Below are 16,580 nucleotides of genomic sequence, written 5' to 3'. Positions count from 1 at the left end.
CTTCCTCTATTGCCCCTCCTCGATTTATGACCACAACAGGGACCAGAATTAAAATTGCTAAGCAAGGCAGTCATTAAGTCAGTTGCGCCTGATTCTACAATCTTCTTTCCCACTTTTCTTAAGGCAGGCGCTACAGTTGTTAAGTGAATCATTTGGTCATTAAGCAAATTCAGCTCCCACCCATACCCTGCAGACTTTGCTTGGCCAACTGGGAAGGTCGCAAATTATGATCACTTGACCCCAGGAGGCTGCAACCGTAGTAAATGCAGGTTAATCCTGGAGTTACAAAGGTAATAAAGGTAAAGGTTCCCCTTGCATATATGTGCTAGTTGTTCCCGCCTCTAGGGGGTGGTGCTCATCTCCGTTTCAAATCTGAAGAGCCAGCACTGTCGGAAGACGTCTCCGTGGTCATGTGGCCGGCATGACTCAATGCCAAAAGCGCACGGAATGCTGTTCCCTTCCCACCAAAGGTGGTCCCTATTTTTCTACTGGCATTTTTTACCTGTTTTCGAACTGCTAGGTTGGCAGAAACTGGGACAAGGAATGGGAGCTCACCCTGTTACGCGGGACTAGTGATTCGAACCGTTGAACTGCCGACCTTTCGATCGACAAGCTCAGCGTCTTAACACTGAGCCATCACGTTATTATGAAGGTAATAGAGCCTCCCAATTACATTCGTAACCTGAGGATTCGTTGATTGGATCACGTTTAATGAAGGTGATCACTCCCTGCTTTATCCAATGCATTTGTTAATCAAATGCGCAGATTGTTAACTGTACAGGAGGTATTTCAGGGTGGGGAAAACCATGGGGGAACCTAGTGCTTCTGACCACCCAAGATCAACCCACTGAGGATTTTTTTTTTTTTAATTTACATTTATATCCCGCCCTTTTCCGAAGACTCAGGGCGGCTTACAGTGTATAAGGCAATAGTCTCATTCTATTTGTATATTTACAAAGTCAACTTATTGCCCCCCCCAACAATCTGGGTCCTCATTTTACCCACCTTATAAAGGATGGAAGGCTGAGTCAACCTTGGGCCGGGCTTGAACCTGCAGTAATTGCAGGCTACTGTGTTCTAATAACAGGCTCCTTACAGCCTGAGCTATCCACGGCCCAGTTGAACTCCGTAGGTTGTCAAGGGGCCATAGCTGCTCACCTCTGTTGGAAAGGGACTCACACAGCGTCTGTCTCTTGATCTTGTTTCTAACCTTCCCTATCTAACTGGTTTTAACTTTGGGGGGGGGAGACATTGTGGCCCCTGCCTTTCTCCGCTGCTTACCTCGGATGGGGCCTCCGTCTTCCAAGTGGGGCAGCAGATCCTAGGAGGCAAAAACAACAACGAGAAACAAACCTCCATTGTCTTGAAAAGACGATGATAGAAAAAGTTCCCTGCAAGAAGGGCCCATGTTCCATTTTTTAATATATTTTTTTTCAGTTATAGAAGGATATCCAACCTTGGCAACTTTAAGCCTTGCGGACTTCAACTCCCAGAATTCCCTAGCCAGCCAATTCTGGGTGGGGAATTCTGGGAGTTGCAAACCACGAGGCTTCAAGTTGCCAAAGTTGGACACCCGTGATCTACAGCCTGTTGCAAAATAGTCCGGAAAATTCCAATCCGAGCAGAACAGAAGTTCCTGAGAGCAGAAAGGAGCACGTTGTATTTATTGATTGCGTTCATTTGTATTGCTTTCTCGAATTTCTATACTGCCCATCCCACTGGAGAGCTTCTGGCTGGTTTCCTGTAAAAAGCAGTCAGCTTTTTATTTGATGTATAAATAAGATATTTGAATAATCTGGGGTTAAGGTCACTCCAAAAATGCCAAGCTTATGAGGAATGACCCTGAGGACACAGACTAACCTCATGTGGCCTCAATGACCCTTTAAAAGGATGCAAATGACTGGTGTGCCTGGAGAGATGGCTCTGAGTGCCACTTCCAGCATGCATGCTATAGATTCGCCATCACAGTTTTAGAGGGTCGTTGAGGCTACTTGGAGGTTTATCAGTGTCCTCAGAGTCACCGGAGTGGTGCAAATGGGTGTGGAGCCTTCTTAGAACTGTTGAAAGGCACAGATAAATCTCCAAGTGGCCTCAACGACCCTCTAAAAGGATGCAAATGACCAGCTGTCTGCAAGGAGCATCAATCTTTCCCTTCCCCACCATCCAGTTAGAGCGGACGAAGCTTCTGAGATGAGAAGCGAAACGTCTTCAAAAAGAAAAAAAAAACAGAAAGCCCAGTTGCCTCCTGAAAAAGCACTTTTGGGACAACCACGACCTGGAATGACTGAGAATCTCTACAGGCTTTTAGCTATACAATTTGGGATGCACACCCTTGGAATGATGTGGGAGAGTAGGAATGGATTTCCAGAGGGAAAAAAATTGCAGGCTACAGGAACCATTTACGCCACTCAGGGGACCCCGAGGTAAACCTCCCAAGTGGCCTCTAACGACCCTCTAAAAAAAGGATGCAAATGACCAGCCGTCTGCAAGGAACGTAAATCCTTCCGTTCCCCACCATCCAAGTCAGAGCTGAAGAAGCTTCTGGGATGAGAAGCGAAACGTCTTCAAAGAAAAACCGGAAAGTCCAATGGCCTTTTGAAGAAAAAAAAAAAAAAAGTACCTTTGGGACATTCAACCCAAACTTTCTCCCCCCCCTTACCATGACTTGGTTGAAGCCGAAGACGGAATGCTGCGAACTGCATCTCACCGGTGGGGTGGAACTAACTTTCCGGAACACGGTCATCTCGACGCCTCCGGGGTCCCTGCGGAGAAAATGAAGAGGCAGAGAGGAGGGATGAAGTCCAATTTTCTCCCCCCAAAAAATTGAATTGGAGGAAAGGAACAGACAAAGGTTTGTACGTCTCCCAGCACCACAATTGACCTCCAAATTTCCATTGCTAAGCAAGACCGACGCTAAGTGAGTTTTTTGCCCCATTTTACAACCTTCTTGCCTCACTTAAATGGATCACTGCGGTTGTAAGTTAGTAACATGGTTATTAAGTGAATCGGGCTTCCCTGTTAAAGGTCGCCAAATGGGATGATGTGACCCAGAGGTGAAATGCTTCCGGTTCTGACCGGATCGCCCGATCCGATAGCGATGGTGGCGGGTGGTTCGGAGAACCGGTAGCAAAAATCCCTGCCACCCCCCATGCCCAGCTGAGTCGCACGATCATCAGAGATTTGGGGTTTTTTTTTACTTTTAAAAGCATTTTTTCTTTGGCTGAAAAAATGCTTTTAAAAGTAAAAAAAAAAAGCCTCTGACGATCAGGCAACTCAGCTGGGATCGTCAGAGGAGCCTTTTAAAAGCATTTTTTCTACAACCTCTTCGGCTGAAGAGTTGTAGAAAAAATGCTTTTAAAAGGCTCTGACGGTCCCAGCTGAGTTGCCTGACCGTCAGAGGGGTTTTTTTTTCTTTTAAAGGCAAAAAACAAATGCTTTGCAAAGAAAAGAAAAGCCTCTGACGATCAGGCAATTCAGCCGGGATCGTCAGAGCCTTTTAAAAGCATTTTTTTACACCTTCTTCGGATGAAAAAAATGTAGAAAAAATGCTTTTAGAAGTAAAAAAAAAAAAAAGTTGGCCACGCCCACCCAGTCACTAAATGAACTGTTGTAAGTCAAGGACTGCTGTACTTGCTGCTGTTACTCACCTGGTCAAATTGTCGTCGTCGGCAGCTGCTCTCTCATCGGCCTTGCCAGATTCTAACAGAACCGAATTTTTTTCCACGATCTCCCCCTGGTCGAACATGGTGTGGAGACGGTAGTTGACGGTTTTAACCGTGGTGAAGAAGACGGCTACCACCGTGCAGTAGATCCCGGTGACCATGATGCTGGGGGGCATCACCTGCCAAAGGAGAAGGTCACAAAGTCAATATGGGGAGTCCTCAACGTACGACCGACCACTGGGCCCAAAAATGGGTGTCGTTAAAAAGTGAGAAATTTGTTAAGTTGAGTTTTTGCTCCATTTTACCACTTTTCTTGCCACGGTTGTTAAGTGAATCTGCTCTGCTTGTCAGGAGGTCGCAAAAGGGGATCACGTGACCCCTCCAGGACACTGCAACCATCGTAAGTATGAATCAATGGCCACGGGTCTGAATTTTGATCACGTGACCATGGGGGATGCTGTAACGGTCATGTATGAAAAGTCACTTTTTTCCAGTGCTGTCGTAACTTTGAACGGTCACTAAATGAACTGTTGTAAGTCGAGGACTACCTCTATGGGGTCTCACATCTGGCAAAGACACACCTTTTACCATTGCATCCATTAAACTGAGCTGTGACACCTATGCAAAATGACACCTGTCCAAGGTGTGTAAATTCACACCAATTTGGCCAGACATGGCATCGTGGAAACCAATTTAGATAGGAAATCCTCGATTTACGACCACAACGGAGGCCAAAGCTTCATTTGCTAAGCGAGACAATTGTTAAGTCTGTTTTTCCCCATTTTTACGACCTTTCTTGCAACTAGTTGTTAAACGAATCACTACAGTTGTTAATTAGTAACCCGGTTGTAAAGTGGATAGCTCAGGCTGTAAGAAGCCTGTTATTAGAACACAGTAGCCTGCAATTACTGCAGGTTCAAGCCCGGCCCGAAGTTGACTCAGCCTTCCATCCTTTATAAGGTAGGTAAAATGAGGACCCAGATTGTTGGGGGGGCAATAAGTTGACTTTGTAAATATACAAATAGAATGAGACTATTGCCTTATACACTGTAAGCCGCCCTGAGTCTTCGGAGAAGGGCGGGATATAAATGTAAATAAATAAATAAAAAATCTGGCTTCCCCATTGACGGCTTATCAGAATTGGCGCAAAAGGGGATAGCGCGCTCCCAGGATATAGCAACCGTCGTAAATATGAATCGGTGGCCAATATCTAAGTGGCTGCCCCGAAGAAGAGGGAGTCAAGCTATTCTCCAAAAAGCACCTGAAGGCAGGACAAGGAACAACAGATGGAAACTAATCAAGGAGAGAAGCAACCTGGAATTAAGGAGAAACTTCCTAAGAGTGAGGACAATTAACCAGTGGAACAGCTTGCCACCAGAAGTTGTGGGTGCTTCCTCACTGGAGGCATTTAAGAAGAGGTCGGACAGCTATTTGTCTGAAATGGTACAGGGTTCCTTATATGGGGTTGGACTAGAAGACCTCCGAGGTCCCTGTTATTCCGTTAAGTAGGGCTCGTTCTTGCTGTGCGATTATAGCAACGCTCAAACTCATCCCAGTTCTTCCCAGTTCCCCCCCAAGCACAAATCCCAGTCCCAGATTTGTTCTTTGGGGGGGGGGGGGAAAGGATGGAGAGGTTCACCGTGTGGGTCCCAAGGTTTGATTGCAAGGATGGGGTCCCCTCCCCCCATCACTGGTGCGGAGAATGGCTAGATGGGACGCGGAAGAAAAGCTCTGACGACAGACTTGAGCCTCTCTGTTGGGAGAGGCAGGAGGTGAGGTGAATCTCGGCGTGTTTTCGCGGCTCTTACCCTAAAATAGGGGTGTGAGTGACGTGATGCTGCCAACACACAGGGCTGCAGTGTCGCAAGTCGTAGGCTGGCAAACAACAACAAAAAAAAACCCTCTCCAAAATCCAAAGCAGGAAAACATTCCAGAAGAATCTCTGGATTGTACAGGTAGTCTTCGATGGAGCCTAACATTCCAGCCATTAAACAAGACAGTGATTAAGTGAACTAAGTCCACCCACCTTAAAGCATTCTGGCTGGGGGATTCTGGGAGTTGAAGTCAACCCATCTTAAAGCATGTTGGCTGGGGGATTCTGGGAGTTGAAATCAACCCATCTTAAAGCATGCTGGCTGGGGGATTCTGGGAGTTAAAGTCCACCCATCTTATAGCACGCTGGCTGGGGGATTCTGGGAGTTGAAGTCACCCCATCTTAAAGCATGCTGGCTGGGGGATCCTGGGAGTTGAAGTCCACCCATCTTAAAGCATGCTGGCTAGGGGATTCTGGGAGTTAAAGTCCACCCATCTTAAAGCATGCTGGCTGGGGGATTCTGGGAGTTAAAGTCCACCCACCTTAAAGCATGCTGGCTGGGGGATTCTGGGAGTTAAAGTCCACCCATCTTATAGCACGCTGGCTGGGGGATTCTGGGAGTTGAACCCCACCCATCTTAAAGTTGCTAAGGTTGAAAAACCCCGGATCAAGAGGAAATGTTAGACCGCGATGCATCTTTAAAAAATATAAAACCCCGCTCCTCTCTTGAGTCACTTTGGGAAGTAACATTTCAAATTAGCGAAGGATTTCTGACTTGACCTGTTCCTTACATTTTGTTGTAGCTCCCAGACATTTTTTTCCTGGCTTCATAACTTGGAAAGGCCATTTTTGCTCAACCCCCAGTTCATGAGAAAAGGCAGATTGTTTTGACTGCTTTAATCCTTTGATGAATACCGCTAAGGGATGGCCGGCACTGTTATTTTTAAAATTCAAAGAAAGACGGCGCTGGAAAATGCCATTCAGGTCCCAAAAACCCATTTCTTTTGTTGGGGCAGGGACCCAACTCACAGTAATCCTCAGAACGATTCGTCCAACTTGGGCTTAAAAATACAGGTTGTCTCGTCTTACGACAATTCGTTTAATGACCATTCGAAGTTGCAACAGCCCTGACATCGTCGTGTTTTGCTCACTTAAGTAAGTTCAGTGAAACCCTGCATCGATTCGCTTAACGACCGTGGCGGGAACGAACCTTTACTTATTCAAGTAAGTTCGGTGAATCACTGCAGTGATCCACTTAACGACCATGGCGAGCAAGGTTCCGTAAGTGAGGCCAAACTCCCTAGGCCAATGTCTTGCTTAGCAACAGAAATTTGGGGCTGAATTCCAGTCCTAAGTCGAGACTATCTGTCCTGTCCAGAAATTAAATGATTAAATGATTAGGAAATTATTTCCTAATCATCCACTTAATTTTCACCCACTTAACGACCATGGCAAGAAAGGTCCCGCAAGTGAGGCCACACTCACTTAACCAACATTTCACTTAGTGACAGAAATTCGGGGCTGAATTTCGGTCATAAGCCGAGGACTATCTGTCCCTGTCCCGAAATTAACCGATGAATTAGAGAAATGAGCTACAGAAGTTCACCGACCAGATTTTAAGGGTTTATGACACAGGGCTGTCTTAACTCATGGGCCTGATGGGCAGTTGCCCATGGGCCCCATAAGCATAGGGACCCCATATTAATCTGTGTACATTAACCCTTCAATGCACCTTGTATCATATAAATACAGCAACTGAGTATTATTTCAAACCTTTATCATGTCGATTAGTTCTTGCTGCACAGCATGCTTTGAACATTTCAACACCAGTTTTGTTGGCAGCATCAATAAAATAAATACCGCATTTCCCTGAAAATAAGACCCCATCTTATATATTTTTTAACCCCAAAATAAGTGCTTGGCCTTATTTTCAGGGAGGTCGTATTATTTTGGGGCCCGTGGAGCAAGACGGGGCTCCTCTTGCCGTCTTACCTGATTTCCGGCTCTGTGTTTAAATATTTTCAGGGAGGGCTTATTTTTTGGGGAGGTGGGGAGTCTTTTTTTAGCACATGCGCTGAAAAGCCCAATCGGTCTTATTATCAGGGGAGGTCTTATTTTCGGGGAAACAGGGCATAGGTTTGATTTGATCGACCGTTTTCATTTTTATTAGCGGTTAAGACGGCCCTGCCTCCCACCCCATAGCCCCCCCCCCACTCACCATGTAGAGCAAGAAAGGGAGGATGAGCAGGAAGATCCAAGTGTAGAGGTGGAAACAATTGGAGAAAGTGCTCTGATGCGGGTCAAAGAACCATCCGCCGGTCAGCGAAGCCCAGACGCCCTGGCGTAAGATCTGGAGGACCTGCGACCCCATATCCACGGTGGGGCCGCCTCTCCTTCGCCCTCCTCCTCCCCTTCTTCCTCGTCTTCCTCCTCCTCCTCTTCCTCGTCTTCTTCCTCCTCCTCTTCTTCCTCCTCCCGAGGGAACACCACTGGCCAGCTGGCGCTCCCAGGGGCCTTCATTAAGGCAGCTTGAGTCCCATGATCTGGAAGGGCTGGGGAATCCAGAACCCGCGTCCGCCCGGCTGGGAAAGCCCACCAGCTCTTCCTGGGCTGCCAATGGCTCCCAAGCAAGGGCCTGGGCCGACCCTGCAGGGCTGGCGGGTGGAGGGGAAGCCCCCCCGCTATTTGGGACACCCCCTTCTGGCTGCTCCTCTCCTGCAGCCCCGCCCCTCAGGCCATGGGGGCGCCCCCAGGAGGACCCAAAGGTAGCCAGGCAAGGGCTGGGAGGGGAGGCCGCCCCCCAAAAAGGGGTCCGAGGCAGCAGGGGTGACCAGAGCCCCCCAAGGCCGCCTAGAAGGGGAGGCCCCTCCACGCCTGGGCCATGGGTGCCAGGATTGGGGTGCTAAAGGCCGGCGGGGTGGAGGGAGGAGAGGCGGCTTCCAATTCCCGGGGGTCCCCTGGGGAAATTGGGGGGCAGCATGGGAACCTCAACGCCCTCGGAACGCCCCCACCGCGCGACCCAGGGGTCAAACGAGTCCGGGGTCCTGTTCACTTCCGGGGTCAAGGGTCAGCCCCCACTCGGCCGCGAAAGGGAACTCTCGGCGCTCCAACCTCCACAGGGATTGGGGAGGCCGGAAGAAGCGCCCGAGCAGCTGCAGGAGAAGCGGCGGCACTGCGCATGCGGAGTCCCTTCACGTCCGCTTTCCAGACCGGAAGTTCAGTCGGAGAAGTGGGGGGGAAGAGAGAGAGAGAGAGAGGGAGAGAGGGAGGGAGGAGTCAGTGGCGGGGCCCGCCTAGACCTATGGAAAAACAGAGGGGACAGATGCCGGAAGAGAGACGGGGCGACGTGAATGCGAGCTCAGTTTTTGAATGGGCTCCCGTCAATTCAACGCCCATCCCATTAATTAAGCCATTTGCAACAAGCTGGAGGCAGAAATGAAGGAGAAAAAAAACCTGCTTTTCCCTCAATCGAATGCAAATGAGATTCGGATGTGCTTTGTTGTATTGTCATTTTTTTTGTGATTTTAAATTATTTTCCGCTGCAAAACGTCCGATGTATAGTTTTTTTTAAACTGCAGACGGGTTCAAAATAATATATGAAAGATGGGAAAATACATACTTCATTTATATATATGTGTATATACTGTATATGTTTATGTAGGTCTTTGGTTATTCGGGTTTTCTCCCGCGTAAAATTGGAAGTGTCTTGGCGACGTTTCGACGAAGTCTCATTCGTCATCTTCAGGCTTCAGCTTCGTGCTTCTGGGAAGCTGAAGCCTGAAGATGACGAATGAGACTTCGTCGAAACGTCGCCAAGACACTTCCAATTTTACACGGGAGAAAACCCGAATAACCAAAGACCTACATACAAACACCCGCGAAAACCTCAGAAAACATGTATATGTTTATTTATTATTTTTATTTTTATTTTATTAAATTTTTATACCGCCCTTCTCCCGAAGGACTCAGGGCGGTGTACAGCCAAAGTAAAAACAAAGATATATACAGTTTAAAACAACAATTAAAAAGAGCAAATTTTAAAGGCCGATTATTAAAATTTAAATTAAAAAGTTAAAAAATATTAAAACCCCAATTAAAATACATCACTAAATTATGCCAGTCCCGCTTTAATGAATAAATATGTTTTGAGCTCACGACGGAAGGTCCGAAGATCGGGCACTTGACGCAGACGGGGGGGAAGTTCATTCCAGAGCGCCCCTGCCCCCACAGAGAAGGCCCTACTCCTGGGGGCCGCCAGCCGACACTGTTTGGCGGACGGCACCCTGAGGAGACCCTCTCTGTGCGAGCGTACGGGTCGGTGGGAGGCAAAAGGTAACAGCAGGCGGTCTCGTAAGTACCCGGGTCCTAAGCCATGGAGCGCTTTAAAGATAGTTACCAAAATCTTGAAGCGCACCCGAAAGACCACAGGAAGCCAGTGCAAGCTACGGAGCAGCGATGTCACGTGGGAGCCACGAGCGGCTCCCGTTACTACTCGGGCAGCCGCATTCTGGACTAACTGCAGCCTCCGGTGCACCTCAAGGGCAGCCCCATGTAGAGAGCATTGCAATAATCCAGCCTAGACGTAACCAGAGCGTGAGTGACCGTGCATAAGGCATCCCGATCAAGGAAGGGACGCAACTGGCGAACCAGGCGAACCTGGTAAAAGGCCCTCCTGGCGACGGCCGCCAGGTGTTCATCAAAAGACAGCCGTCCGTCCAGGAGGACACCCAAGTTGCGAACCGCCTCCTTTGGGGCCACTAACTCGCCCCCAACAGTCAGCTGCGGATGCAGCTGACTGTACCGGGATGCCGGCATCCACCGCCCCTCCGCCTTGGGGGGGTTGGGCTTGGGGCTGTTTCTCCCCCCCCAGACCCCCACAGCATCCAGGCACCGGGACAGCACTTCGACCGCCTGCTGGGGTGGTCCGGGTGGAAAAGTACAGCTGAGTATCATCAGCGTACAGATGATAACTCACCCGAAACCACTGATGACCTCACCCAGCGGTTTCATAGATGTTGAACAGGGTGGGCGAGAATCGACCCTGAGGCACCCCACAAGTGAGGCGCCTCGAGGACGACCTCTGCCCCCTGTCAACACTGCTCATGCGACCGTCAGAGAGATAGGAGGAGAACCACCGATAAACGGTGCCCCCACTCCCAATCCTCCAACCGCGCAGCAGGATACCATGGTCGATGGTATCAAAGCCGCTGAGAGATCTAATAGGACCAAGGCAGAGGAGCAACCTGTCCCTGGCCCTCCAGAGGTCATCCACCAACGCGACCAAAGCCGCCTCCGTGCTATAACCGGTCGGAAGCCGGACTGGAACGGGTCCAGATAGACAGTTTCCTCCAGGTGCCGGGGAGCTGCCATGCAACCATTTCAACAACCTTCGCCACAAAGCGAAGGTTGAGACTGGACGATAATTACTCAAAATAGCTGGGTCCAGGGAAGGCTTCTTGAGGAGAGGTCTCACCACCGCCTCCTTCAAGGCGGCGGGGAAAACCCCTTCCATCAAAGAAGCATTTATAATCCCCTGGAGCCAGCCTCGTGTCACTTCCTGAGCAGCCAGCACTAACCAGGAAGGGCACGGGGCCAGTAAACATGTAGTTGGATGTAACCTCCCACCAACCTGTCCATGTCCTCGGGAGCCACAGAATCAAACTCATCCCAAATAACCTCAACAAGACGCGTCTCTGTCGTCCCGGCTGTATCATCGCAATCTTGGTCCAAACTATCCCGAAGCTGAACGATTTTATCGTATAGATAACCGTTAAACTCCTCAGCTCGTCCCTGCAGGTCATCCGTCCCTCTTGATGGAGGAGGAACGGGTCACCCAAACAGGGCGGCCGGGCGGTTATCTGCCGATGCAATGAGGGTGGAAACGAGAACGCCGCCTCCTCATTGCCACTAGGTAGGTCCTAGTAAAGGACCTCACTAGTGTCCGATCAGCCTCGGAACAGCTAGACCTCCAAACACTCTCTAGGCGTCTTCTTCGGCGTTTCATCTCTCAGCTCCTCGGAAAACCAGGGAGCCAATTGAGATCTACGCCGGGTCAGAGGTCGCAAAGGCGCGACACGGTCCAAAGCCCCAGCCGCAGCCCGCTCCCAGGCCGCAACCAGTTCTTCAGTCGTGCCGTGGGTAAGATCCTCAGGAAGCGCCCAAGCTCCGCCAGGAACCTCTCCGGTCCATCAGGCGCCTGGGACGGAACCAACGCATTGGCTCCGCCTCCCGCGGTGGTGAGCGGCGGTCTGAAAGTCTAGGCGAAGAAGAAAATGATCTGACCATGACACCGGTTCTTTCACTAAATCTCCTAAATCCAGATCATTTACCCACTGACCAGAGATAAAAATCAAGTCTAGCGCGCCTCCCCCAATGTGTGTAGGGCCATCAGTTACTTGAATCAGGTCCAAGGCCGTCATGGAGGCCTGGAACTCCTGAACCACCGTCGACGACAAGCCGGCAGATGGCAGGTTGAAATCCCCCAAGACCAGTAGTCTGGGGATCTCCACCGCCACGCCAGCGAGCACCTCTAGCAGTTCAGGTAGGGCTGTAGTCACGCAGCAAGGAGCCAGGTACGTGATCAACAGCCCCATCTGATTCCGGTGGCCCCACTTCACAAGGAGGGATTCACACACATACGTTATACATACATATCGGAAAGTTCGGCAGTTCGAATCCCTAGTACAGGTCTCTTGCACGAGCAGGGGGTTGGACTAGATGACCTCCAAAGTCCCTTCCAACTCTGTTACTGTTATGTATACACCAGTGGTGAAATCCAAATATTTTAATACAGGTTCTGTGGGTGTGGCTTGGTGGCCGTGGTTTGGTGGGTGTGGCAGGGGAAGGATACTGCAAAATCCCCATTCCCACACCACTCTGGGGCCAGCCAGAGGTGATATTCGCCGGTTCTCTGAACTACTCAAAATTTCCGCTACCGGTTCTTCAGAATCTGTCAGAACCTGCTGGATTTCACCCCTGATCTCATATATATATATGAGATCATATATATATATATATATATATATATTTATTTATTTTCTGAGGTTTTTGCGGGTGTTTGTATGTAGGTCTTTGGTTATTCGGGTTTTCTCCCACGTAAAATTGGAAGTGTCTTGGGGACGTTTCGACGAAATCCCATTCATCATCTTCAGGCTAGGTGTTTACAGCTTCAGTGTAGATAGAATAAAATTTATACTTTATATATATGGAAAAATATAAAAGTATGTACAGATAGGATTTATGAAAGCAAAGATATGTGTTTATAGATTGCACAAAATATGTGAAAGGATATAAACCAAAGTGCATGCATATTGAGAAAGAAAAAACAGGTAAACATATAGTATAAATGGTGTGTACTGAAAATACTAAAATACATAGCAGAATTATGCATGTTCTTCCTACAAGTGTAATCCAGCCAATTGGTGTAAATTGTACAACTCAGTCCAATTCAGTCATGAACAGGCTGCACTTAAAACGATACTACTGGGCAAGGATGGTAAATATCAGTTTACACTTCCCTATCAGTGAGAAAAACAAATTATTTCAAAGTTGTTAAAGCAACCCAGAAACATTCCACCCAGACAATGAAATGCCTATCTCTAATTTACTATCTCTAGGTGATAACTGTTTCTACTGTCTGTCCCAACAGACTTCATGCTTCCTTGTCCACCGTTCAAGGAAAGGGGCGGTGCGCATGCGCAAATGTCTGCCACAGACCCAAATGCGCATGCGAGTCAGATCGGCCGACGGAGGACGGGCGGACTTCTTCCTCCAAAGGGAAAACCTTGTGATAATGCGCATGCGTCAGTTCTCTGACGTTGCTCTGGTATCTTTACTAGAAAGGGCGGGCATTTAAGCGTTACACTATTTGTTATTGGGCCCCTTTCCCTTTGAGTGACGGACTTGTCCCCCAACGAGAAATGAGTTTCAATTCCTGGCTTTGCAAGTCATGAGCCGAAGCTTGGTTCTTGCTGATACTATATTAATATTAATTGCAAATTTACGAGAAAGCCCCAGGCTGGCCTGAAGGTCTCCAAGATGACCACTAGATGGCTGTAGAGATACAGAAAAGAAACGTTGCCACCATCTATTGGTTGTCTCAAATTTTGCATCCCAAAATAATCATTTTTATTTGCTATAGCTGCTATTTTTAAAACTTACTAAATAATCTCTCATAACCGTTACATCATCATTTCAGAGCTATTTCCTTGGAATTTAGAATTCTTTATTAGCCAAGTGTGATTGGACACGCAAGGAATGTGTCTTATACTCTCAGCATACATAAAAAGACAAGATACCTTCGTCAAGAATCTTAAGGGACAACACTTAATGATAGTCATAGGGTACAAATAAGCAATTGCATCATACCAGGAAACAATCAATATAAATCGTAAGGATACAAGCCACAAATTTACAATCATACAGTCCTAAGTGGAAGGAGATGGGTGATAGGAACAATGAGAAAATTAATAGTAATACAACCTTAGTAAATAGTTTGTAGTAAATAGTAACTATCTCTGACACTCTCTCTTTAGATACTGAGCTGAATAAACGTGTTGGTAAAGCGGCCACCACATTTTCCAGACTTACAAAGAGAGTATGGCTTAATAAGAAGCTGACGGAACATACAAAGATCCAGGTCTATAGAGCCTGCATCCTGAGCACACTCTTGTACCGCAGTGAGTCTTGGACCCTTTACGCACGGCAGGAGAAAAAGTTGAACACCTTTCATATGCGCTGTCTCCGACGTATTTCTGGCATCACCTGGCAGGAGAAGGTTCCAAATAGCGCAGTCTTGGAACGTGCTGGAATTTCTAGCATGTCTACACTACTGAAACAGCGACGTCTACGCTCGCTTGGGCACGTCGTGAGAATGGCTGATGGTCGGATTCCGAAAGATCTCCTGTATGGAGAATTAGCGCTGTATGGAGAATTCTAGTATGGAGAATTAGCGCTTCAGAGAGAGACCACAGCTGCAATATAAGGATATTTGCAAGAGGGACCTAAAGGCCCTAGGAATGGACATTAACAACTGGGAAACTTTGACCTCCGATCGTTCAGCTTGGAGGCTAAAGACGCAGCATGGCCTTCTCCAATTCGAAGAGACATTTGTTCAGAAGGCTGAGGCAAAGAGGCAGTCCCGGAACCAGTGAAATCTGGGGGCTAGGCAGGGTACAGAATGTATCTGCCCTCAGTGTGGAAGGGATTGCCACTCTCAAATTGGCCTTTTTAGCCACACTAGATGCTGTTTCCAGAGCACGATACCATAGTCTAGAAAAATAGTTTGACAGTGTTGAGGGAATTATTTGTTTAGCAGAGTGATGGCGTTCGGGGAAAAACTGTCCTTGTGTCTAGTTGTTCTGCTGTGAAGTGCTCTCTAGCGTCGTTTTGAGGGTAGGAGTTAAAACAGTTTATGTCCTGGATGTGAGGGGTCTGTAAATATTTTCACAGCCCTCTTTTTGACTTGTGCAGTATACAGGTCCTCAATGGAAGGCAGGTTGGTACCCACTGTTTTTTCACAGTTCTAATGATCCTCTGAAGCAGGGATGAAATCCAGCAGGTTCTGGAGAACCGGTAGCGGAAATTTAGAGTAGTTCGGAGAACCAGCAAATACCACCTCTGGCTAGCCCCAGAGCGGGGTGGGAATGGAGATTTTGCAGTTATCTTCTCCGAGGAGTGGGGAGGGAATGGGGATCTTGCAGTATCCTTCCCCTGCCACGCCCACCAAGCGACACCCACAGAACAGGTAGTTAACAGGTAGGGTGGCATCAGTCTACTAAACCTCTGGGCAAGGGCTGTGAAGCAACCACAAACCCCCCAAATTTCCCTCCCCCCCTCCAAGAATCATGGAGCACAGATTTTAGGCGCCTGGTGTAAATTAAATCTAGGACTACCTGTACTGAAACCCTCCTGCAGCTGAAAAACCCATCTGCAAAAAGAGAGAGAGAGAGAGAGAGAGAGAGAGAGAGAGAGAAAGAGAGAGAGAGGGAGCAAAAGGCAACTCGGACCGGCTCGGAAACAAAATGCCAAGAGAGACCCATCCAGACATTCAAAATAGACGCGGGGGTTTCCTTATTCGGTTACAAGCAGCAAATCCGGCAAAATAAAAATAAAAATAAAAAAGTGAGGGCGGAAGAAGATGCGGTTTATATAAACAAGCATAGAAATATTAAGATATTAAATATTAAGATATTAAAAATACGGAAAAAGAACATTTTGGCTGAAATTGTAACTAAGTAAAATGTATTTAAGGGATGCGGTGGCTTAGAAGTTAAGACGCTGAGCTTGTCGATTGAAAGGTCGGCAGTTTGGCAGTTCGAATCCCTAGTGCTGCCGCGTAACAGGTGAGCTCCCCTGACTTGTCCCAGCTTCTGCCAACCTAGCAGTTCGAAAGCAAGTAAAAAAAAAATGCAAGTAGAAAAATAGGGACCACCTTTGGTGGGAAGGAAACAGTGTTCCGTGCGCCTTTGGTGTTGAGTCATGCCGACCACACGACCATGGAAACGTCTTCGGACAGCGCTGGCTCTTCGGCTTTGAAACGGAGATGAGCACCGCCCGCTAGAGTCGGGAACAACTAGCATGTACGTGCCAGGGGAACCTTTACCTTTACCTTAAAATGTATTTGGATATGTTAAGTCAGGGGTCACCAACCTTTCGGACCTCAGGGACCACTAAATTCCTTATTTTAAATCCCGTGGACCACTAATACGAATTTTTTAAAAAGATAAATAGTATTTAGTGCAATATAAAAAATGCAAATAATTTTTCCGTGGACCACCAAAATTGCCTCACGGACCACCAGTGAGACCACTGGTTGGTGACCACTGTGTTAAGTTGTATAAAATATGATATGGCCCAGGGGTCTCCAACCTTGGCAACTTTGAGCCCGGGGGGATTCTGGGAGTTGAATTCCTCCGGGCTCAAAGTTGCCAAGGTTGGAGACCCCTGATATGGCCAATACTCTGTTCATAAAATATGTGTGTGTGTGTGGGGGGGGAAATTAATAAAAAATTATTCAGAAAAAAAAGTCTCCCTGGACATCAGACGCTCCAGATTCCTCCATCCCTTCCAAGAAGATCCTTCCTTCTAAGAAGGGATCCTCCAGG

At 47.9% G+C, this 16,580-nt stretch overlaps 1 protein-coding gene across 4 annotated transcripts in view; it reads right to left on the bottom strand.

The window, feature by feature from the left end:
- PCNX3 (pecanex 3) overlaps positions 1 to 8,659 on the bottom strand; it is a 52,515-nt gene extending 43,856 nt beyond the window's left edge. For all 4 annotated transcript variants that reach the window (XM_058160393.1, XM_058160394.1, XM_058160395.1 and 1 more), the window contains exons 1-4: positions 7,694 to 8,659; positions 3,648 to 3,841; positions 2,660 to 2,762; positions 1,282 to 1,321 (exon numbers count right to left, since the gene is read on the bottom strand). In XM_058160393.1, coding sequence (XP_058016376.1) covers positions 1,282 to 1,321; positions 2,660 to 2,762; positions 3,648 to 3,841; positions 7,694 to 7,846 — 490 coding nt within the window. In that variant the 5' untranslated portion in view covers positions 7,847 to 8,659. The remainder of the gene's footprint in view (positions 1 to 1,281; positions 1,322 to 2,659; positions 2,763 to 3,647; positions 3,842 to 7,693) is intronic.
- Positions 8,660 to 16,580: the final 7,921 nt, after the last annotated feature.

The sequence above is a fragment of the Ahaetulla prasina genome, chromosome 17 (assembly GCF_028640845.1).
Source record: "Ahaetulla prasina isolate Xishuangbanna chromosome 17, ASM2864084v1, whole genome shotgun sequence".
Lineage (NCBI taxonomy): Eukaryota > Metazoa > Chordata > Lepidosauria > Squamata > Colubridae > Ahaetulla > Ahaetulla prasina.
The sequence above is the reverse complement of the archived record's forward strand: the minus strand, read 5'-3'. Positions and strand labels throughout refer to the sequence as shown.